Below are 24,564 nucleotides of genomic sequence, written 5' to 3'. Positions count from 1 at the left end.
TGGGCTGGTGTGGTTCTCTCCCGCGCTCAGCGCTGCGCAGGGCGGCCGCTGCACTGTCCCTCCCCCAGATAGTCCCTCACTCTCTCTCCGCACCGCACGCCTGGCACCCACCCCTTCCACAGTGGGCAGCAACCCGGCGGCTCGGATCGGATTCGCACAGCCAGCACTGCAGTGAGAGAGAGTGAGTGAGCCAGGTAGGGGCAGAGAGCTGCAAGTGCGAGCGCGCCCCCCTCAGATGTTGCGGCCGGTGAGGCCGGCCCCCCCTGCACCCCCACGCTACGCCACTGCCCCTCTGACATACAAAGCAACACCACCTCCCGAATGTCCTGCCCTGTCCTTCCTGTAGAGTTTGGAAACCAGGGCAACGCTACTGAAAAAGTCCTCTCCCTTGTGCCTTCTTCTGATCATGAAGGCAATTGGGGAAGGGCTTTGGTAGCAGATCTGAAGACCTGGGCAGGCTGTGTCAAGCTATTCCTTGAGAGGACCTTACTTTTTGGTACTGAAAGCCAGTCTGAGGAAGGACTGTGGTTCAGTGGAAACACCATCACAGATGGTGTCTGTTTCAATCCCTAACAGCTCCAAGCTGGGCTGGGAATGTCCCTCTCTGTCTTGGTTTACGGCAGCTTCCTATATTCCCTGTTTCCCCTCTGTTATTGACAGCCTTGTCTCCTGTCAATAATTAGCTGAAAGGCTCGTTCACCTTGAGACTCTTTAGCTTTCTTGGCAGGCACACTTCCTGTTTCTTCCTCTGCTGCACAAATTATAGCTGCTTTTGGGTCGGCAAATCAGGAAGTCTGACGAGTGCTATTTTTGCACACTTCAGCTCCTTGTTTCCGTTCTCCAGAGACTCTTAGCAGTGCCTCTTCCCATGGCGATGGCAGATTCATTGGTACTGTTTGCTGCTGCTGCTGAACTGTAGCTCCAAGTCTGACCAGCAAGAGAACAATGAGAATTAGGCCTGTAGGCAACAAAATCCACTACACTGCAGCAAGTGCTGAGAATTACTGCATATTATCAACTGGAAGAGTGGGGGTGGGGGAGAACTGGCCAGAGCAATCATATTGTGCTGGTAATGAGTGGTGTGCAAGGGAGGGGAGGAAAACAAAGTTTTGTTATTCCATTCATTTCAAAACTTCTTTAATTTCACTATTCATTCATTAAAACCACATTCCTTTCATTATCATTTTTATGCCATTGCATACAGACCATATATTTAAAGCACATTTCTGCCTCTTGGAAAATGAATCCTGGAAACTACAGTGGTACCTCGGGTTAAGAACTTAATTCGTTCTGGAGGCCCGTTCTTAACCTGAAACTGTTCTTAACCTGAAGCACCACTTTAGCATTGCCGCTGCTGCGCCGCTGCTGTGTGATTTCTGTTCTCATCCTGAAGCAAAGTTCTTAACCCAAGGTACTATTTCTGGGTTGGCGGAGTCTGTAACCTAAAGCGTCTGTAACCCAGGATACCACTGTAGTTATTAAGGGTGCTGGGAACTGTAACTCTGAGATGGATATACTACAGTTCCCAGGATTGTTTAGGTGAAGCCATGTGCTTTAATGTATGTTGTGCATGCAGCCTGAACTACAAAGTACCTTGTTCAAAGCTTCCTCAACCACAATTTTGTGGGGTGCCATAGGCAAACCCCTGGAATCTCACAGTGCTCAGAGATTGGGGTGCAGTGTAACAGTATCTATAGCATCATTGTGTTGTTGCTTTTAAAGCCTAGAGATAACAATTTCTCTAGGATTTGAAACATAAGAACATCTACTAACCGTACTAGCTGGCTGGCCCTGTTAAATCCTGCAAGTGTTTATTACCAAAACTACTATACAAAGTACTCTCTGACAAGACTGTGGTGAGTAGAAGTTTATCTCCCCTTCAACCCCAAATGGAAACCTCCCAAGAGATACTGAATTACTATTCCATGCAATGCTGTATGTTTCATCCTTTTTAAATTAGCATGTAACAATATTAATCAAATGCAGAGAGCAAAGATGCACTTGTAGCATTAAAGTGAATCAATACTTTTGTCATCTCATTCATCATTTACAAGTTATAGCAACCCATTATACTTACCCAGGGCTACTTAGGGAGTTTATTGCTAATGTTAGATTTGACCCTAAATCCATAAGGCCCAAGTCCAACATAATGACTACTAAATTGCCATGGAACAGAGAGCTATTGCAATGCTATTCCTGCACATCCTTTTGGGGTTTATTGCAAAACCCACCTTAAAAAAGAAACGAGAGAGACCTCCTTGGCCACATACTGCTTCATACAAGGGACTGTGATTCCTGGACTATGTGCTACTTTGTGAAATTACTCCTTCCAGAATGACATTTTCTCCCTCCCATCTCTGCCCCGGTATTTTCTTTAGGTAAATGAATGATGAAAGCTCATGACTCCTTATCAAGCACATAAATGCTTATTTGCAAGTTTAACATCACTTACCAATGAAGATGGGACATGGGTGGTGCTGTGGTCTAAACCACAGAGCCTAGGGCTTGCCAATCAGAAGGTTGGCGGTTCGAATCCCCACAACAGGGTGAGCTTCTGTTGCTCGGTCCCTCCGCCTGCCAACCTAGCAGTTCAAAAGCACATCAAAGTGCAAGTAGATAAATAGGTACCACTCCGGCGGGAAGGTAAACGGTGTTTCCATGCGCTGCTCTGGTTTGCCAGAAGCGGCTTAGTCATGCTGACCACATGACCCGGAAGCTGTACGCCGGCTCCCTTGGTCAGTAAAGCGAGATGAGCACCACAACCCCAGAGTTGTCCGCGACTGGACCTAACGGTCAGGGGTCCCTTTTCCTTTACCAATGAAGATGGGTAAAAACTCCCCTCCACAGAAACTGACAACTGATTGATTTGAAACTATATTTAAAATGACAGCACTACAGCCGACAAATATCCAAGACTTAGTCCGTCTTCTATTTCTACTAGTTTAGTTGATGCTGGGCAACACTGTCTATAAAGTGTACTAATGGCTATTTGGCACTAGCATGAGTCTGCTGAATTTTCATATCCGGATACTATTTTGACATGCTGCCAATATTTCCCCATGGAAAACAATTATGAGCTGTATTAGCATGGGACTTCATGGGACTATATAAAGCAATCTTCTCAGTACAAAAGGCTTCCTCTCTGTCAAAGTTTAACAGTTAAATACTTAAGCAGTTAAGAGTTTCTTTTTGAAATGTGGCAAAATGCCTAATATTTTCTATTTTAAGCAATCTATATATAATACAGTGACTCCCAAGGACATTTGGTGATTGTGAATGAACAGCTGGCCAAAAAAAACTTCAAAACACCATCCATATATAATCTTCTCCCCCTTTTTTACAATACCAAGTTCAGTGCTAGTATTAACTCCTTACTGTTGAGAGTGTTTCCCAGACCAGGCTGTGTACAAACTGTAACTTTAAAGAACAGTCTAAGCACATTCCCCCCACCTCAAAGAATTCTGGGCACTGTAGTTCGTTAAGTGTTGCTGGCAATTGTAACTCTGTAGGGGGTAAACTACAGTGCCCAGAATTCTTTGAGGGAAAGATTGTGCTTTTGATGAGCTTTCAAGTTACGGTGTGTACACAGCCCAAGAAACACACCATTTACTGGGGCACTATTTAGGAAAGGAAAGCACTAACAGTTCCCATATAGAAATGCCCTGGATTCGGGAATGATCTACACTGCAGCCTAGATGTTTATTTACTCTGGTTGCCCCCAAAAGCAGCAGTAGTTCCAAAATGCTTTAATAAACCCAAGCATCTTTGAGAATCTATTCTGCTGCTTTGTCACAGAGGGATATAGTTCGATGCTGTGTGCCCTGTCATCTTACTGTACTGTAACTGGATGCTGAGTTAGACCATTAGCCTCTGCTCTGTTGTGGTCATGGCGAGAGATTCTTGGGGGGAAGCACTTTAAAATACTCCCCTTCATTGAAATCAATGGGACTAAAATTGCTTACATCAAGTTTGGGACTATTTAGAAGTTGCAGTTACAAATGGTCGCATTTGGAGGCCAAGTTTGACAGATGGATGGAGCCACCCACCTGAAGTCACAATTATGTCATTTTTTAAAATTATTATTATTTTTATTTTTTGCCCATATGGATCCTAAGAAGCCCTATTTAAAGTGCTATCTTGCCCAACACTTTTCACAGGACTTTTTGGGCTCTGCCAACCATTGCTTCCTGCAAAGACTTCCATTGGCTCAGCCAGGCTTTTCCCTGCTCCACACCTGATGTCGTGTGGTGGCTTGGCTGAAATGGCCTGGCAGGCCTAATTAGGTATGTGAGCTGGAACATTCCCTACCCACGGTCTACAATGACTGGTGATGGCTCTCCAGGGTATCAGACAGGGGTCTCTCCCATAGCTACTAGCTATGATAGCTATGCCCTAGCCCTATTTTTTGAGGCAGGAGCTGGAAATCTTACATAGGGGAGAATGCTCTTGTGCTCAAGGTCCTGCTTGCGAGTTCCCCGCAGGCACCTGGTTGGGTGCTGTGAGAACAGCATGCTGGACTAGATGGGCCATTGGCCTGACCCCACAGCACTCTTCTTGCGTGGAACCACTTGCATGCAAGGCACATGCTCCACCCATGAGCTATGGGTTTTCTCGTGGGCAAGTGCATTGCCTGACAGGATGCTTCTAAGGAGCATCTTCCAAGTGCCCATTTTTTAAAAATCGCCACGGATAATTTTGCTCTGGGGTTGACAGTCCCTGCCACGTGGCCTGGATCATGAGTTCTTCAGCTTGCTGTGTGGAACCTCCTAACCTATTTCACTTCCAACCTGATCTCAGGAAGGAAAAGCAAATGTCCAAGCAGGCCTAAACGGGGCTTTCCTCCTCCAACAGCATCCTTTTATTTTACAATTGCCATGGCTGTCGGACGTTTGCATGGCAGCACCGGTGCTGGAGAAGGAGGTTGGTGGTCGGCGGAACCAGTAGCACGTCCCGCTCTGCACCACCGAAGCGCTTCTGCAGCCCTTATATCACAGGCTCGCACTGCAAACCCCATGATACCCCGACCTTCTCCTTTCCTGCGATTGCAGCAGGACTAGAAACCCGCAGCCTTGCTCTCCCCTTTCCCGCCACTCTTTCCCTCCGCAGCAGCACGAGACGCCTTCGCCTCGCTTCCGCAACGTCTCGTGCCTCGCCCAGCCCAGGGAAGGAGCGAAGAACGCGCGCGTGAGAGAGAAAGAAAAGGGATAGGCGGGGAAAGGGCGGGGAAGGGAAGGAAAGGAGAGGTGGTGGTGGGGCGGCCTTGTAGCAGCATCGCCATGGCGACAGTGACGTCAGCCCACCCTGGACCTAATTGGAGGAAACCCCGTGGCCCCAGCTGCAGAAGCAGCAGTGCACGGGCCAACCGAACTTGCGCGCCCTCCTCCCTCCCAGCCGCCCGCGACTTTTCTGCTCACCTTCGCGGCGGCGCGCAGGAGGGCGATTGGCCGCGCCGTGCTCAGGGGCGGGGCACGGGATCGGGCAGCGCGCGCCGATTGGCTGAGCTGCAGGCGAGCGCGGGCCTAGCAGCGGGAGAGGTTCGCTTTGTGCCAACGCCCTTTTAGCAGCAGCAGCGGCGGGAGCAGCAGCAGCAGCAGCAGCGCTGGTTCTGTGGCTGGAGACGGGAGCGGTTTTCTCTCGCTCTTTCTCTCTCCCCCCTCCCTCCTCTCCTCCTCCTCCTCCTCCTCCTCCTCCCCACCTTCTTGATCCAGCCCCGGAGCGGAGCGAGCGCAGTCGACCCAGCAGGCGCCCGCCGGCCCGGCCTAGCGCCTCAGCGGACCCAGGTGAGAGGGCGGCGGCGGCGGCGGCCTTGGCGGCGAGGCGAGGCGCGCTTCTCCCTTCCCTCCCTCCCTCCCTCCCTGGCTGCGCGCCTTCCCTTGCCTAATCCCTGCCGCGTCGTCCATTTTGTGGAGGCGGCGCGGAGCTCCCGGAGTCGTCGTCGTCCCCTCCGCCGCCGCCGCCGCCTCCGCCATTTCGTACCGGCCCTGCAGAGCCAGCCCCGGCATTTCCTGAGGGACGGCGGGAAAGGAGACGGGCGGGAGCGCGGCTGAGGGCAGGGCAGGCGAGGCTGGGTGGCTGCCACCCGCGCCTCACTCGCTCCCTCCTCCGCCTGCGGGGACAAAGGCAGCGCGGAGCCGCCGCCGCCGCCGCCGCCTTTTCCCTTTGCCTCCGTGGGAGGGGGAAGGGGGGGAATCGGTCGTTCTCTTCTCCCCCCCACATCACCTTTTTATTATCCAGGAAAATCGGCCACCTTTTATCTCCCCCCCCCCACCAAAAGGTTCGACACTCCTTTCTCCTTCCTTTTTGTTTTTTTGGCACATCATCGTCCTCCAACGCCAAGCGAATCGCCCCGGGCTTCTCCGCCTCTGCACTCTTCTCTTCCATCTTCCTTCCCCCCCCAGTCCCGCCTGCCAGGCATTACTTAGCCATCTGCCCCTGAGAAGAGTTGCTCGCCCTCTTCTTCTCCCCCTGCACCTTGTGCCTTTCCTCTCTCTGCTCTTTTTTCCCTCCTCCCCTTACCCGCCATTCACAAGTCCAGGTTGTAGGTTACCTATAGCGCCACTTCCATTCTCCTCTTCTTAGCCTGCTTTCTTACAAACACTGCATGGGGTTTGTGGGTGGGTGGTTTTAGAACGTAACGTTTGGATTCTCTCTCCCCCCCCCCCTTAACAGGAATCTTTTTTGTCTCTCGGGTCTTTAAAAAAGCACACACCAGTCTCTACTGCCCAACTCCAGCATCACACACCTTGGATCTGTATGCTACACTATTCCTGACCGCCATTTCCAAAGGCCTGGCATCTCCTGTCCACAAGGTGCTGGAAATCTCTTAGGTAGGAAGGGCCTAATCACCTGTTCTGGACATTAGTGCTTCTTCCACTTGTGTTATCTCGACAGGCCCTGTTAGTGTTCCCTGGTTGACAGAAATGGTACATCTTTTTGTCAGCTTGGTTTGAATTGAGGCTTTTAGTGACTGTTTCTCAATGGCCTTTGTTGAAGTTGCTCAGTCTCTTGTGGTTTGGATTTCCTAAATCTATAGGAGCTTTTTGTATGGCTGGTAACTATTCCTTAGGAATACTGTACAGGTTTCAGAATATTCGTCTCTTCCTGTTCCAGGTTTTGAGGTGCCTTCTGACTTTGTGAAAGGCCCTGCTGTTCCTTTCCCCCTACTAAATCAGTTGCCTTGCTGCTTATACCATTGCTGGCCAACATGGAAAAGACCGAGATGATTCAGAAAGCCAAGCTGGCTGAGCAGGCGGAGCGTTATGATGATATGGCTACCTGCATGAAGGCAGTGACAGAGCAAGGTGCTGAATTATCCAATGAAGAACGCAATCTTCTCTCTGTGGCGTACAAGAATGTGGTTGGGGGAAGACGCTCTGCTTGGCGAGTGATCTCTAGCATTGAGCAGAAAACTGACGGAAATGACAAGAAGATGCAGCTTGTCAAGGACTACCGAGAGAAAGTGGAGTCTGAACTTAAGTCCATCTGCACTACAGTTCTGGTGAGTTTGTTAAGCATACTTCACCTTATTATTTATAGCTGACTTACTGAGCTGAAGCCTGAGGCCTAGGAGTGGGATGAATTGCATTATGTGAGATGTAGATTTAAAATGTAAGATGTTGAATTTAAATATAATATTTTGCCATACCTTGCCAGGAACAGTGAATGTAGGTAAACAAATGTTGACTAAAGTGAATTTACTGCAAAAGTGGGTTTCCAGTGACAGTTACTTGGAAAATGTGAGAATGAGGATTGAACTGCAAAAGCTGTTTTATCTGTAATCAGTAGCAATGCAATCTCATAATGCCTTGTATTAAAAAGTCTATATTTGATGAACTAAATAGGCTGAAAAAGCTACATATAGGTTCCTCTGGGGTCATATCTATTGCTTTGTTCGTTGAAATATAGAAGCTAGTATATGCTAAATCCTAAATTCATTGATTAGAGGATATTCCTGGAACATAGTTGGAATAAATCTTTGCTTCTAATAGTTTCACTTGCATTGCTCTTGCCTGTTTCTTATTTCTATGGGTTCTGGCAGTAGTTTCATATTACCTACTGCAAGTGATGGAGAGCTAGCACGAGGCTATGAAGAAGAAAACACAGGTTGTCTGTTTCATAAATATGTCCAAAGCAACAGGCAATACTCTTTAGGCATTCATATTTGGTCTTGGAGTCTTTAAGTAGCTATTTTGTTTTTAACAAATCATGGTAAGTTGACATGCCAAATCTAGAGTACGGTTTTTAATTGACCCACCAGAGTCTTCTGTGTTGCTGATAACTGTAGTAGTAATACTTGCTTTCTCTAAACTCATATTTTTGTTGTTACAAATCTGCAGTCATTTGATACATTTATTTAAAGTAATTTTTATATCTATATCTGCAGGTAGGCTAGGATAATTAGAATTCGTTTGAAGCTTTTCTCCATTTACTTTATGCCACTTAAATTTTGATTTGGATTGGGTTAAGGAGGTTGGCAACCAGTGAAGAACAAATGTCCTCTGGTGCTTTGTTTCTGTCTGCAAAAAAGTGTTTCTTTGATCCTTAGGGCACCATCTCAACTCCTAGTGCATATTTATTTTGTAGGAAACATTGTACATGTTTGCTTCTGACATTTAATTCCTTGCACCTAAGGGGGGCTTTTTGAGTCTAAAATAAAAGACAGCATTGTATACTATGCAGCAAAGCACTTTTGAAGTTATGGGGAGTTTAAAAATGAGGGTCTGTTCAATGAAAAGTAAAAAATCTCATTAGGCAAGCCCAGGCCCTTGGGTGTGTCTAAAGTAGCTCTTTGGATCCCAGCCACTGTCCTTAGTCATCTCTATTGCATACCAGCAGTACAGAAATGCTTTTTGATTTCAAGCTTGAACTTTCTGGTCGAATATATGGCTATTTGGGGTGGGGTTCTAATCTTTAAAAAAAAAAAACACCCCACTATTTTAACACAATTATTTTGCTACGAATGTAGACATTTATATTGGTGTTTCCTTTTGAACCCTGTGCATCCTATTCCATGTAAAATTGTTATACTTGAATTGTCAATATTTTCCTAAATATGTAGTAGTGCAGGAAGTATTCTAAATTTTGTTGGCCCAAGGTCTAGCTCTACTCTAAACTTCTCTTGAGCAGTGAACTATTGGAAAGCTGTATAAACTAATGATATGTAACAAATTTTGACAAATTGGTTGATACTTGGAAAACACAAGAAAAATCAGTTAGCAGTCATTTGTTACACATCTTAGAATTGAAGAGTGAAACTGATGGAACAGATTGTGTGTCAATAGGACTTGCTGATCAGAAAGTCAGCAGTTCGAATCCCCGCAACGGGATGAGCCCCGGTAGCTTGGTCCCTGCTCCTGCCAACCTAGCAGTTTGAAAGCACGTCAAAGTGCAAGTAGATAAATAGGTACCGCTCCGGTGGGAAGGTAAACGGCGTTTCTGTGTGCTGCTCTGGTTTTGCCAGAAGCGGCTTAGTCATGCTGGTCACATGACCCGGAAGCTGAACGCCGGCTCCCTCGGCCAGCAAAGCAAGATGAGCAACACAACCCCAGAGTTGTCCATGACTGGACCCTTTACCTTTAACAGTTCATTAAATGCTTAGTCATGTTTAGGGACCTTCAAAAACTAGTTTAATACTGCCTTCAGTTTGCTAACTATATGTATAGTTGTTGCTAGATTCATAAAAATGTATATATTGTCGAGTTGCAGCTCGGCATCCAAGGAAAAATCAGTCTCACACCATAATAGGTTCCGAAATATGGCTGCTCCTAGGGCTCATGCAGCACAGCTTTTATTGTGTGAAATCAGAAAGATACAAAATACAAGCCAAGCAATTTTGTTCTAGCAAGCAGATAAGGACCTTCGCACTAGACCATGCGAGCATCAGGCCATGCCACGTTAGCCAATCATATAGGACAGCACGAGCTGTTCACGCGCTGTTCATGCTCCAAGGATGCTTCTAGCTATGAAATCACCCTGTAACAATAAGAACTTTGCTCATGCTCTCATGTACAAGCAATCATTTTCCCACATATCCCCTTTTTTTGTTTATATTATTAGAGGAAAAGAGGGACCATTAGTCCAAATCATACACTTCATTGCCTAAGCGTCTACACTTTGCAACATAAATTCCTCTTGTAACCCCTGTGGTAGGCCGTGGTCGGTACCACCATGCAGTGCATTGGGAAATCAAAGAGGGTATGCATTGAATGCAACAACACACCATAATGAAGCCAGCAATACATGCAATTACAATCAATAATATTTTTCTTAACCATAATCCATTAGGTAACCAAGAAGACAACCATTCCCATGGATCAAAACCTTCAGGTGGATTCAAAGGATTATGGGCTATCATTTGTTCCATATGATCAATAGTAGCAGAGATATTAGTCAATTGATCAGATATATACATACAACAATGAAAATGAATCAAGGCACAAACTCCACCTTTGGAAGCAAGGATTACATCTAAAACATAAAATTTTTTAAGTGCTACATCACTTATTTCTGACATTTATTTCAAAATCATTTTTCTCAGCAGCTGAAAGGCACTAGCCAAGCATATCCCGCTTGCTGTAACTAAAAAGATTGCAACAAGGCAGAGAACAGAGCCCATTGTCTTCTCAGGCCCTGCTAAAGAACCACATTGCAACTTGCTTTCTGTCCGGGAACCATGCCAAAGCACAAGAATGAAACAACTGGAACACACTGAAACCTCCTCACCCCCTGTCCTGCCAAGAGTCCACAATAGTTCCAAGACAGCTTTCTGTACATGCTCAGGGGAACACACCATGGGGCAGGACTCCTGAGGGAGGAGAAAAGAAGAAGAGATCTGGGGGGTAAAATCCAAGCGATGCCGGTCCGGCGAGGGCATCCTTCAAAGCCAGGCTCAGTTCCCAAACAAGAAGCAGCAAAACTGTCATGATATTTGGTGGTTGAAGTGGCGTCCCAGGGAAAAAGTAGAGACGAAGATGGCCTTTCAACGTGCCAGCAAACACTGGAACAGCTGTAGAAGGTGACTCCATCCAGGGCACGTCAATATGGCGATGTCTCCAGCTGCAGGGCGGGTTGAGGTCAGAAGGCAGATTCCCACAGGCAGACAGCGTAAAATGCGGTTGCAAGGCGCTGGTGTCTCCTTGGGCGAAGACGAAGTGAAGTTCAGCAGGCGTAAAATCCTTTCTGCCAAATACCCAGGGTGGCCAGTGTGAGATCTAAGATGTGCTTCATAAAATTGACAAGTCCTGGCCTGTATCAAAGATGGGGCACTTTGTGCTGGGGTGACATTGCTGTGCGATAGATCTGCACTGCGCATGAAAATGACCCACTTCGCCACATCCAAAACAGGTTTTATCCTTGGCAGAATTCTGAGACACGGTGGTGGACAAAGCCGTGGCTAGCAGGCAATCAGTCCCCACCGATTGGCAGGCTCTAAGCATATCTGCAATGGCTATATTGGGAGTTGTCATCAAAGGGCGTAGTGCTTGCTTACAGTCCTCATTCGCATTATCAAACGCAAGCTGGCGGACAATCACTTCTTGGGCTGCTACGTCCTGAACTTGCCGTTTAAGGGTGTTATACAAGCGATCAACAAATTGTCCATAAGGCTCTGTAGGATCCTGTTTGACGCTGCCCCAACGGCCATCTCGCTCATTTTTGTCATCAGGTACAGAAGACAAAGTTTCCTTTATGAATCTCAAATCAAACTGTTCGTGCCGGGCTGGGCCTCCCCCCGGGGCGGCAGGAGCAATCACAGGAAAGAGATTAGGAGTTGTAGAATCAAAGCCCAACAATGGGGCAGCGGCGCGGAGAGATTCTTGGAGAGGAGTAGTAGAAGCAGTGCCAAATGCCTTGGGCGGAGGAGGTGGAAGAGCGGGGGGTGCTGCAGAATTTGAAGAATGCAGGGGAGTGACAGGAGGAGCCGAAGGAAAAATGTCCGGCGGTTTAGGAGGTAGGTTTGAGGCAGGCAAAGCGGGAGCTGGGAGGGCGGGCGAAGAAGCTGTTGCGGCAGCCAGAAGAATGTTTGAAGGAGTTAAGCACGACATAGCTTTGTAGACGTTACCCCAGGCATGCAAAACTTTGACATCAATCTGAGGATGATTTTGAAAGAAGTGTCCAATTTTTTTCCAATCGTCTAACTCCCAATTTCCGTCCTGGGGGAACCAGGGACAGTGAGTGTCCAGGGCTTTTATAAGGGACTTAAGGTCAGCTTTCTGAACAGCAAGGTTGTTACTGGCCAAAAGGAATTTAAGGTCTTTAAAAATTTTTTTCTGTGGTGCAGAGAGAGACTTTCCCATGATTGCAAGAGTTGCAAAAGAGCAGGGAGCACTTACCGGAGGGATCCTTAGGAGGATGAGGGAGGCGCCTTTTGCCCTGTCCGGGCGGAGATAAGTGCTGATAAGTCCGTAACGTAGTCCAGAATCACATTCACACGGGAGCTCTCACCGGGGATCCACTACGTGGATGAACGACGCGTCTGCAGCCCTGCCGGGCGAGGTGAGGCTGAACGTTGTAAAACAGCATGAAGTCCGAAAGAAATCACACGGGAGCACTCACCAGGGATCCACTACGTGGATGAACGACGTGTTGGTGAGTGCTGAATAAAACAACGTGAAGTCCGAAGGCAGTCACACGGGGCACCAATTGTCGAGTTGCAGCTCGGCATCCAAGGAAAAATCAGTCTCACACCATAATAGGTTCCGAAATATGGCTGCTCCTAGGGCTCATGCAGCACAGCTTTTATTGTGTGAAATCAGAAAGATACAAAATACAAGCCAAGCAATTTTGTTCTAGCAAGCAGATAAGGACCTTCGCACTAGACCATGCGAGCATCAGGCCATGCCACGTTAGCCAATCATATAGGACAGCACGAGCTGTTCACGCGCTGTTCATGCTCCAAGGATGCTTCTAGCTATGAAATCACCCTGTAACAATAAGAACTTTGCTCATGCTCTCATGTACAAGCAATCATTTTCCCACAATATATGTTTACCCAGAGGTAGACAGAAAGCATGCTAAGTCATTGTTCAGTCAGCATAGTGGAAGCAAAGGACTTTCCCTAGTGAGAAACTGAACATACTTTAAGCAGTTGCGGTGACTCATGCCCATTAAATGCTGTGTTAAAACTAATTACACAGGTGTTTGTAGGCACAGTTGCATTTTCTGACGTTACTGGACATGATTAGTTGATCCTTTGATCACCATGAGGTGGTGGGGAACTTAAGGCCTCAGGCCTGAATGTGGTACTCCAGGACTCATATTTGACCGTGGGAGCCCCCACCCCTTGGTCCAGGCCACACTCATCACTCTTTCTCTGTCTCTTCCTTGAGTACTTTTCTCTGGCTGGAGTGTGTCATTGAATTAATAATGTCTTGCTTGTCTTAATGAAGGCTGGGAGAGGTGTATGTCTGTCTAAAACTTTTAACTGACTGGTGTGTAGCTTACTGTACAAAGTGGCCCCACCCACCCCTGACATGTGGTCCTTAGAAGCTTCCCCATGAGGAAATGTGACCCTTTTGCTGAAAAAGGTTCTTTGCCCCTGCCCCAAAAACAATGTTCATGTTCTGAAAACTAAAGTTTAGTGCAAGGACATCTTTCCTGGGAGTCTTCTGCTCACATGCATTTTTCCTCTCTGAGCTTTTAGATAAGGCTGCTTGCGGCAAACTATCTTAAAACATTTTTCCAAGCAGGCACGATGATAGGAAAGTACTCCAGTTGCAGAAGTGAACTGTGTATATGCCCCTGTTTCGTGACTAGTAGCTGCAGACTGCAGTCCTCAGTTGGGCATGTACTGTGGAATTTAGGCAGGTAAGTAGAAATGGTCTGTTAAAGAGTAGACAGGAAAAGGAAAGCAGACAGCTGCTTCATATTTTAGCTAGGTGGATTTTACAAAGTTAAGAAGATACTATGTCTTGGTAACTAAGGGAATTCATTCCAACCAAGGTTGGGCACTTTTAAGTGATTATTGTGAGAGAATTGAGCATGCCCGTAGGTGAAATCTGTGCAGCTTAAAATGTTCTGCTTTATATTTCATATTTAACAATCACATTTTGTTGATCATATTGTAATGGTTGTAAGGGGGTTACTTGTGCGTAAGTTGCCTTCAGTTTTAGTTATATTGCCTGGCCAACCATGCTTTGGCTGACAGCTCACACTCCGTGACTGGTCAGTCGCTTGCAGAATCCATCAGTGGGCGTTTCTTGAACCTCTTCCAGCATAAGAGCTGTTTGACGCCAAGTCTCCTCCTACTTTCCCTGCGCGGAACTCGTCTGCGCAAGTAAGGGGAAGGCAGGGGCGTGTCAGCGCTCTCCCCGCTAGTCTCTGGTGAAGGGTCTTGGAGACCTGTCTCCAATTCCTCCATCTCCCTCTCTTCTCTACTGGTGTTACGCTGAATTCCTTCCCCCCTGCTGGTCCCCTCTCCGGCATCGCTCTGGAGCCCTGCCTCCGCCTCTCGCTCTGATGTCAGTTCCCTGACACATATCTGTTCAATAGTTTTGCTAGTCTTCTAAGTTCTGTGCTGAAATGTCAATAGCAAAACATATTGACAATCTACCAGAAAACCAGAGATTCCAAACAAAGTCTTATTGGTGGGAGAATTGAGTTCATATATTTTGCAGAACAACATGCTGTCAGTTTCCATTCAAATGAGCAATGCTAAAAAGGGTAGCCGCACTTGTGAATGGCTTGGATTCTTCTATCTTTTTTTACATAAAATCTGGGTACAGTGGAACCTCTAGTTATGTACGGTCCTCCTTATGAACGCTTCGGGTAACAAGCTCCATTAACCCAGCAGTAGATGCTCCTTGTTGCGAACTTTGCCCTGGGATGCAAGCGGAAGTCATGCGGCAGTGGGAGGCGAAAGTGTGCCTCATGTTAAGAACAGTTTCAGGTTAAGAACGGACTTCCGGAATGAATTTAGTTCATAACTGGAGGTACCACTGTACTTGAATATCATAAGCTTTTTAAGTCAGGTTCCGCAATGCATTCAACAAGCAGGAATGCCTAGTATCTATGTACCATTTTCAGATGTCGGAGACTAATGTAGTAACAGTTATTTTAATTGAATTAGGATGTTTATGGAATAAAAGGATGTTCCCAGGCCTGTTGGTTAAAACTGAACACTGATAAATTGTATTTCTGAGAATCAGTGAGGGCTTAAATATACCAGTGCTTTTAAATTTTTAATATGGTTACTTCATGAAGAAACCTTCAATATCTCACCTTTTCACTGTTGTAGCAGTCCTTATGATGTCATACAACAACATAAAACGACAGAATAAACCAATTTAATATTTGTGTATGTTCATCTCCTCATAACATGAATTCTTTAGGTGATACGCAACAATTTTAAGTATTCAGAAATATAGTTTAATATAATAAAACACACAAGTATAGCAGGTAGAAACAGCTTAAAACTAGGGATCAGTATTGGGCCATTGCTACTAATGTATTGTTGGAGTCAGTTAAAAATAGTTTAGAAATAAATCTATGCAGTGTGCGCACAGAGGTTCTGATTAGGAAAGGAATTTTGATGTAAGCTAGTATTGTAATGAACTGAAATGCTATGACAGATTTAAACAGCCTTATGCTAACCATTTTGTGATAGGTGGAAAAGGGAGAGAATGCCTTGCTGATTTTAATAAATAAAATTAGTTTTGTCTCGTGACCTTCAACAGCTATTTGGAGGTTTAAGCCTTGGTGCATGAGTAGAACACTGCATGTGCCCATTAAGACCATTGCCATTGTTGATAGGTTGGCTATCTCCTTTAAAAAAAACCAAAAAAAACCGGTATTAGTGTCCTAGTTAGAGCTTGGTGTTACAGTTTAGTAATTAAGAAATGATCAATTTGCATGCGTTAGTACAAGGCACAAATCACTCCCTGGTAACAGAGAAGACTGTCAACCACTGGATAGATTACCACTGAGACTGAATGCAGGATCGTAACATACTTCAGTACTTGTTTTTTACTTACCATCCAAATCAAGAAGCTTGGTGCTAAGAACCAGAGTACAATTCTGAATGCCAAAAGCATTCTTCATAGCTGAATTAAAGTGCAATACACTATTATTTCTTCTCCAACCTCTCCAAAGTGTTTTTTGTGGATTTCTGTAGTGGGGACCTATTAGTTCATTAAACAAACGTGTAAAAGATGTATTTAAACACTGCTACATCAGAAAACATAGCAAAGTAGTTTACAACATTAAAAAGGTGGAAACCATACAATGAAAGCATTAGAACATATCTCACAATATATTTCAACATGATAATAATTTATTATATAGGGTTGCATGTAGACATGCTGAGGTCAGAAGTATCCAACAAGTTGGGAGTAGCAGTAAGTAATTGGATTGTGGGGGGGATACTTCAAAATTCACTTGAAATATAATTGTATTAACAATTTTGAAATATATAGTATGGCAGTAGGATCATGTGTTCGTCAGATCCACAGGTGAGCCAAAAATGCCGCAGAATGCAGTAACAGGCAGAATTTGACTTCTTTCAAACAAAAGTAGTTTCTAGTTCTTATGGCTGAATATATGTTTTAAGATATGATTGTGTAAGCTATGATTGCTGAAATTTCAGGTGCCGTAGAAATTACTTGATAAATCCCACAGCAGCCATCATAACAAGTGATCTTGTTCCTTGCTTAAACAGTTAGCCAAGTGCAGAATATTAAGTTGTGTTAAGAATGCACATGTGGCCCTGATTAGTTAAACTTAAGGTGTGTTCCTAAGCATATTTGCTTGGAAACAAGTTCCATTTAAATGGACTTCTTTTCAAGTGAGAGTATTTGAGATTCAGCTTCATATCTCTACTGCTGGAGCACTTAATGTTTGAGGTTGGTTCAGTTTCGCAAGCTGATTCATCTTTGCAATCTGATTCATCAGGGGCTTGAGAGTTTCTCACAGGGATGATTCATGTCATGTGTTTTTGGAGCAATTAAATATGTGCTGGTACTAATTTAGTATATTCTAGCTTACAGTAGAGAAGGGAGTTGACTATGCACACCTCTCACAGTACGGTATTAGTATTTTATTTTTATTATTAAGTTTGTATACCATTTATCAGATCACAGGGCGGTTCACAACATAAAAATACAAAACGAAAGCACAAAAGACATAATAAAGCAAAACCAAACCAATAACATGCCCCCCCAACAAGGACATTCTGTGGCCTCTTAATGTCAGTCAACCGAAAAGGTATGCTTATAGAGAAACATTTTTGCAACAGAGAGCCACTGTAGAAAAGGCCCATTCTTGAGTTGCCACATGCTTCAGCTGAAATAAACTTTGCTACTTGTTGAGGATTCAAAGAGAAAGTGAGGAGTAGATTAGATCAGGAAGTATGTTACAATAAACCATAGTCCATAAAATTGACTAGTTGATTTTACATGCAGAAAAGAGTTGACCCTAGCTATTAATTGCTACTATAGGCTTACTGTACTTGAGGTTAACATTTGGCATTTTCCAGACTAGCTGTCTTTACCATCTCCTGCTCACATTTAGTCCTTGTTACCTGTCTGTGTCATGTATGTTTGATTAACCAACACTTTCCACACAAAAGTGTTAGATGTTGCATCTGGTTAGACAACAACGAGACACTGATTATAAATCAGAGGGGAAGTATGGAATTGGAATAACTATGCATATATCTTCTGTGGATGTACCTCCATCACCCAAAGCTGGAGCAAACATTTGGTATAGACTGAGTTGTCACTTCCCTTTCAGATTGAAGGGCTGAGTAGACTATTAGGCAGTGTAGGCTAGTCTGAACTCTTAACCTGTCTCCAGGTAGGGCTGGGAGAAACTCTTGTCTGAAACCCCAGAGAGCTGTTGACAGTGTAGACAATACTGAGCCTGGACTGATTCAGTGTAAGGCTGTGTTCTATGCTCTTAGCTCTGTGAGGGAGTGTAAATTACATTTCCCATAATATTTTTTTAACGAGAAGGGCAATAGCTCAGTGGCAGAGTGTCTGCTGTGTATGCAGTAGGCCCAGGTTCAATTCTTGGCATCTCCATGTTGGGTTGGGAAAGACTTCTGCCTGAAATCCTGGTGGCTGCCAGTCAGTTTAGACAATGCTGAGCTAGATTGACCCAAAGATCTGACTTGGTATAATGCAATTTCCTTTGTTCCTATGAAATGTGTTATTACAGGATATACATTATTAAATGGCATCTTCGTCATTTAAAAACAAAATGAGTTGAAAAACCACCCACATTTCATTAGGTGACTTGAGGTGATAACCAGGGAGCACGGTCTTTAGCAGAAAGGCACTAGTAGTCATTTTGCAAGTGCATAAATTTGACTAAAAGTTATAATTGCTAAAATAACAATTATAGTAGCTCTGCATGTAGAACTTAGGTCTAACCTCTTTGCAAAAAGCCAGATCCATGTTGGTACAGCTGGGCTAAAATGGTAGTCTGTAGGCTATACTGAGTGAGACTCCTTCCTCTTTTGCCTGAACAAATGGTTTATGCTATATTATTACCAGACAACATCTTGCTGTGTGCTTTCTTTCTTTAGTCAAACCATTCCGATAAAGTAGTGAAGAATACATTCTGAAAGAAAGATATGATGTGTCTTTAATTCTAATAAATATATGAACTGTAGAACAGAAGATTTATTAACAGTAGATTGCATTTAATGATACTGGTACTATATATTTGCATAGAAAAGCAGGCATTGAATGCAAACAATATTTTCAAAACTTTAATCTAAACATCAAAGGGAAAGATGACTGTATTGAGAAATAAAATTGCTTTCTACTTTCTGAAGCTTAAAGCATCTTTGTGCAGCTCTTCAGAAACGCAGAGCAGCTTAAGAGTCCTAAGACATTACCTGTTCTTAATTTTACTTTCTAAAAGGCATGAGACAAAATGAAGAGACAGGGAGGGAGGAAAGCAAACTCAAGCCCCCTAGTTCTTTGTTCTTCCAGCTGGAATGGAAGCAGTTCGTGGAGGGGAGGAGCTAAAAGTTACTAGTCTCAACAGAGCTGATAAAAGTGTCTGCTTCCATTCTCCCTCTGCTGTAGCATGATAATACTAGCCTCTTGGCAATTAACAGTGGAACTTAATGAAGTTTTAGAGCAATTCCATTTAAGAGGGGAGAGTTTATTCCCTGCTTTTGTCTGATTCCTTGAAAGCTTTGATACATATTCAGAATCAAAACATTTTGTGCATAGGTTGTGAGCCATTTAATAATGAGGCCTGTCAGCCCTGTACAAGGACTTCTGCTCTCCTCCCGTATGCATCCCTGAAATTAACTCTCTGTGTGTGTCAGGAGCACCCCTAGAACAGCATGGGGGGGGGGCAAGAGAAGCAAGGATTGTTCATCTGGTAAGCTGAAATGTGTGTGCTGATCAGAAGAGTGCAACACTGAAATTCTCTCTTAGTGGCAAATTAAGCATGGTATGAAAATACCATGTTGCTAGCAAATGTTTGACATTGGTGTCCTGTAGGGAAAATAGGTCTTCTATTTCAAGTCTCTAGACTCTAGGACTATCTTGCTGGTCACACTTCTGGCTGGTAAAAATATAAGTGTGTTCTTTCAAGTTAGTTTCAGAATATGTCTCTACCTCAAGTTCTTTTAACTTGCCTAGGTGTGTCTAGTTCTGACCATGCTGCTTCGTTACCCAGCATGTTGATTAGCCTAAAAATTGGCTGTCCAGTGACAGAAGTCTGATACCAAAGAAGTTTCACAGACTTTAGTAGCTCTGGAGGATGTTAACCAGAACTTTAGCATGACTGCTTAAGACTTTCTCTTGTAGACATACAAGGCTAATAGCCAAAGGTTCCAATTGGCTATTCTTTCTCATAATTGGATATGGTGTGCATACAGTTGGACTGTGGGTGACTTGTCAGGGCTTCAGACATCAACTTACTATTTACTAATCAAAAGCAGAAGTGACTTTAAATCTGCTAAAACAGCTGAATTAGATTATTCTCCACTGTGAGGAAATAGAAAGCAGCTTAGTGGGGGGTGGGGGTGGGGAGAGAGCGTCTGTGATGTATCATAGTGGTCCTTTATGTAGGGGTGGCTTTAGCTAAAGTTTATGCTTCAGCTATAATTGAAATGCATATTGTTGGCAAAAAATAGTTAATTGAATCTGTACATTCCAATTCAAAAAACCCTCATTAAACAGATCTGTGACTAAATCAGCACAATTTTTTTAGCATGGCACATAAAGCAATAATTTCTATTTGAAAAATAAACCATTTGAATATTGAACTATTTGAACCATATTGAATGGCTTGTGCAGTAAGACGATTGGCTGAAGCTGCTAAATACTTAAAAAGTAATCGTGGAGTGTCTGGATGGAATCATTACTTTGGGCAACTGTCCCAGGTAGATCTCCTGGTATAAGACAATCAAATGAACTGTAGCTGTGTTGGTGGCAGTGGTTTGCTGCAAAGGTGATGGGTGTAGCTTTTATATTCAGTGCAGCACTTAGTGTGCTTTAAAAAGCTATTGCTTCAATTTTTAATGCAACACTTGGGTATTTATTTTGAGAAGGAATTAATCAAAAGTGGAAACAGTGGAAAAGTAACTAGGAATAGTTCTACGCCCCCCCCAAACCCTATACTTTATTTGTAAAACCTGTTTTTCTTGCGAGCTGTTGATTATGAATTTTTCTTTGGTAAGCAGCCTCTTATGTTAGAAAGTGATGTATGTCATAGTGAAAGAATGGGTTAATGGGCATGTGTCCACAATTCCTAAATGTTTGCTTCATACCTGACTCAGTTTTTAGTCTAAAAAGTAAATCTAATTTTGGTTACAACACTTCAATCCTTCATTTGTGTTGCCCATCTTGAAAGACAGTCTCAGGGGACAAACAGTGCCACTTCTTAAATTGAAATACCATTTCTCTTGCTACAGGGTCTTTGTCTACTTAGTGCATAATATATCAAAATGGCATTTTAGCAATCATGCATATTGTGTCTGAACACACATCTGTGGTAGTATTTATGGCAAAGAATATTACTTTCCCTTTCCCTTACTATTGAAATTACTTAAAATTCTTCCCCCCTCCTCTTTCGTTAGGAGTTGCTGGACAAGTACTTAATAGCTAATGCAACAAACCCAGAGAGCAAGGTGTTCTATCTGAAGATGAAGGGAGACTACTTTCGATACCTGGCGGAGGTTGCCAGTGGAGATGACAGAAAACGTGAGTACCATATTAATTTAAGCCTCTGCTTTACAGTAAAGGTATATCTAGTCTTATAAATAATAGTTACATGTTGTGTGTGAAGATAATGTTAAGAACCTGCTAGTTTGTCTCATAATCCCTTTTGCCTTGCTTTTTCTTAACAGAAACAATAGAAAATTCACAGGCGGCTTATCAGGAGGCATTTGACATCAGCAAGAAAGAGATGCAACCCACACATCCAATTCGTTTAGGCTTAGCGCTTAACTTTTCCGTATTTTACTATGAGATCCTCAACAACCCAGAGCTGGCTTGCACATTGGCAAAGACAGTAAGTTGACTTTGGGTGTGTGTGGGAAAGTTAGTTTGAATAAGGGAGCAGGACTCCTTAACCACATTTGCTTATCTTCTTGGATACTGAAATTTTATATATGGGTGTGTTCACTTTACCTATTCTTCATTCAGGGGACTGCTAGTATGATCTTGCTTCTACTTCCTCCTTGTGGCATTCTGTCACCTGGTAGAGCATGCAGAATAATTTTAACAGTGAAAGCTATGAACAGGCACATCATTGATGGCTGGTCTTAAAACATTTTTGTTTCAAGAGGCTAATGTTATTGTCTCACAAGGGTTTCATTTCTAGGCCCACTTTGGGAAATAAGCACCTTTAGTCATAGTAGAACATGAGCTGAGTGAACATGATTTGGGTTTGATCTGAAGTGGCATCATTACAGTATTTCCCCACATCAAGGTTAATGCATTATTCTCCAAAGGAAAGCCTACATCCATGTATACTCCTCTGAAGAGTTGAATGTTTGAACACAACCACAGATGTATAACCCCAAGTTAAATACCAGCCCACAGAAAACCTAAATTGCTGTACATTAAACATGTAGCAGGAAATGTTCACTGAGTACTAACTTCTCTTGCTTCTGAAATGTCTTCTAGAATAGGCTTTGTACAATGACTATGCTGATAACCAAATCTTGTTTATCCTATATCAAAGCAATTTATGTAAAAAAGAAACAGCCTAAACTTCTGAAGGAATACCTCATCTGATGGCTTGTTTTAAAAACATATCTACTTTGGGGGGTTATTTTGCCTAAAGTGTAAGAATAATCTGAATGTCTTTCCTAGGCTTTTGATGAAGCCATTGCAGAACTTGATACGCTGAATGAAGACTCGTACAAAGACAGCACTCTCATCATGCAGTTGCTTAGAGACAACCTCACAGTAAGATGTGCCTGGTCTTTCTACAGTCATTGTGCTTAGACTTTGGGTTCCCAAATAGTGTCAGCTAGGTTTTTGGAGTAGTACTCCTGCTGCATTTATTAAAAGGGAGTTGTGAGCTGGGGTTGTGATGGATGTAAAACTGAGAATATCTCACTTCTGATAATACTTCTTGCTTCTAAAAATATTGCTCATTACTAAATTGGAGATTGTACATCTAGGCTTGATAGACTTAACAGATATATTTAGAAATATAATAAGGTGCAAGTAAAACTACTGCTTTTTATGTAGTTTACCAGATGAAGCAAGTCACTGATTTTACTTTTGTGCCAGACTGCTATTGAGAATGGTGTTGCAAGTGAACCATACCTGATTATGGCTGTTCTTCTTTCCAGTTATGGACATCAGACAGCGCAGGAGAAGAATGTGATGCTGCAGAAGGTGCAGAAAACTAAACGGCATATGGAGTGTCATTCCCCTTCTCAAGAAACCTTTTTACACGTCTCATTCCTTATAGCTCCACTTGGATTTCCTATAGCAAAGAGAAGCCATCCATGTGTATGGAAATCAATTTATAGTCTTTTCACACTGCAGCTTTGGGAAAACTCCATTCCTTGATTTGTGTTTTGTCCTGGCCTTCCTGGTGTGCGTTTACTGCTGTAGAAAAGTATTAATACTGGCTTAATTTCCATATAAACATAAGTAACTTCCAAACACTTATGTAGCGGACTAAAGTTTCTGGTATTTAAAAAGAAATCTGAACCAGTTCCTGCAAGCAACTGTGGTGGTTTTTTTTGGTTTTTTTTGTATTACAGTGATGAAATGAAAATGTAGTTAATGCAACTAAAGAGTGTTCAACACAGTTCAATTCTCCACATTCCCTTTTTATTCTGCAGGGGTTTCTTGGTGATTTGACTTTCCCGTGCTACTGTGTATTCGTTTCTGTAGGATCTGGGGTGTCTTGGGCCAAATGGGAAGCATGGCAGAGTGGCTTCCTATATGTGTGTACAGCAGGAGCTACTGAGTGTTTTAAATACAGGGATTCTTCTTACTCTTCAGTTGCTGCTGTTCAACTGCTATCCCCTCCCAATAAAATTTCACTTACACTCCTGCCTTTGTAGTTCTGGTATTCACTTGATTATGTACTAGAAGCAGCATGTTACTGCCAGAATACAGGGAGTGCCTTTTTGGCAGACTAAATTGCATGTCATTTCTTAACACTGGAATGGGGGCGGGGGGGGGGGGAAGAGGTCATATGTCCGAGTATAAAACTTTTCCATGCAGATTTGTGCACATGTATGAAGGTGTCAAGTTCGTCCAGTGATTGTTCCTTAGATAGATGGACCACTATTGTGTGTTGCTAATCATTGATTGTAGTCCCAAAAAAGCCTTGTGAAAATGTTAATGCCCTATGTAACAAAATAACATTAAATAAAATTACATTTTATAAACCACTAAACTGTTGGGCTTTGTAACATTTGCATGCAGCTTCGTCTAGGAATAAATCCCATCTAAACTGTTTTACTAGGCTGTAACTGAACAGTTTTCAAACCTGTAATGCTTGCATCGTGTGTGTGTGTGTTTGTAGGCGTGTGTGCACTTCTCTGATGCATTGCATGAAGTGAGATGATGTTCTGCATTCACTAAAGTTTTTAACATATAGCATGCATTCTCTTACATATGTATAGTGCATTGCAATGCTACTGTTACAAGAGGTATTCATACAGGTAAATTGAAGCATTCTGAAAATACTACCTGCTTTGACAGGGGCCTCCTACCTAGAGCCACATTTAATTAGCTTTAGGAATGCTTCAGCATCAGACCAATCACCTGGACCCTAAATGGAAGCATTTCTAAAAGTAGCTTTTAACAGACAAACATACTGTGGCGTAAAACAGGCAGAACTCAGGTCATGGGGAAAATGCTTATCCCAAGACTGTTCCGCATACACTTGCATTTGGTGTTCTGGACCATTTACCACATAGTTTTGCCATGCTGGCTGTGCAGCTGATTGGACCTTCTTGTTGCTAGGCCACTCAATTTTATTTATTAAGACTGCTAATTGGCCACCTTGCAAATACACTCAAGGTGGTGAACATATATAATTTAAACCAGTAAGAACAAAACTGCATTGAACCAAATAGCTGGGTGAGCCAAAGCTAAAACTACAAATACGTATTCCTTTCTGCCTTTC

The 24,564-nt window shown here is 43.4% G+C and overlaps 1 protein-coding gene across 1 annotated transcript; it reads left to right on the top strand.

Annotated features, from left to right (window-relative positions):
* The first annotated feature begins 5,578 nt into the window (after positions 1-5,578).
* Positions 5,579-23,829, top strand: YWHAQ (tyrosine 3-monooxygenase/tryptophan 5-monooxygenase activation protein theta). The gene is made up of 6 exons (XM_081857452.1): positions 5,579-5,780; positions 7,111-7,498; positions 21,038-21,161; positions 21,308-21,471; positions 22,278-22,373; positions 22,766-23,829. Exons 2-6 carry the CDS (start codon positions 7,205-7,207, stop codon positions 22,823-22,825), a joined length of 738 nt encoding a protein of 245 aa, XP_081713578.1. The 5' UTR covers positions 5,579-5,780; positions 7,111-7,204; the 3' UTR covers positions 22,826-23,829.
* The last annotated feature ends 735 nt before the right edge of the window (positions 23,830-24,564 follow it).

Source organism: Podarcis erhardii (assembly GCF_964252035.2).
Source record: "Podarcis erhardii genome assembly, chromosome: 3".
In the NCBI taxonomy this organism is placed as follows: Eukaryota; Metazoa; Chordata; class Lepidosauria; order Squamata; family Lacertidae; genus Podarcis; species Podarcis erhardii.
This window is presented reverse-complemented; position numbering and strand designations above follow the sequence as displayed.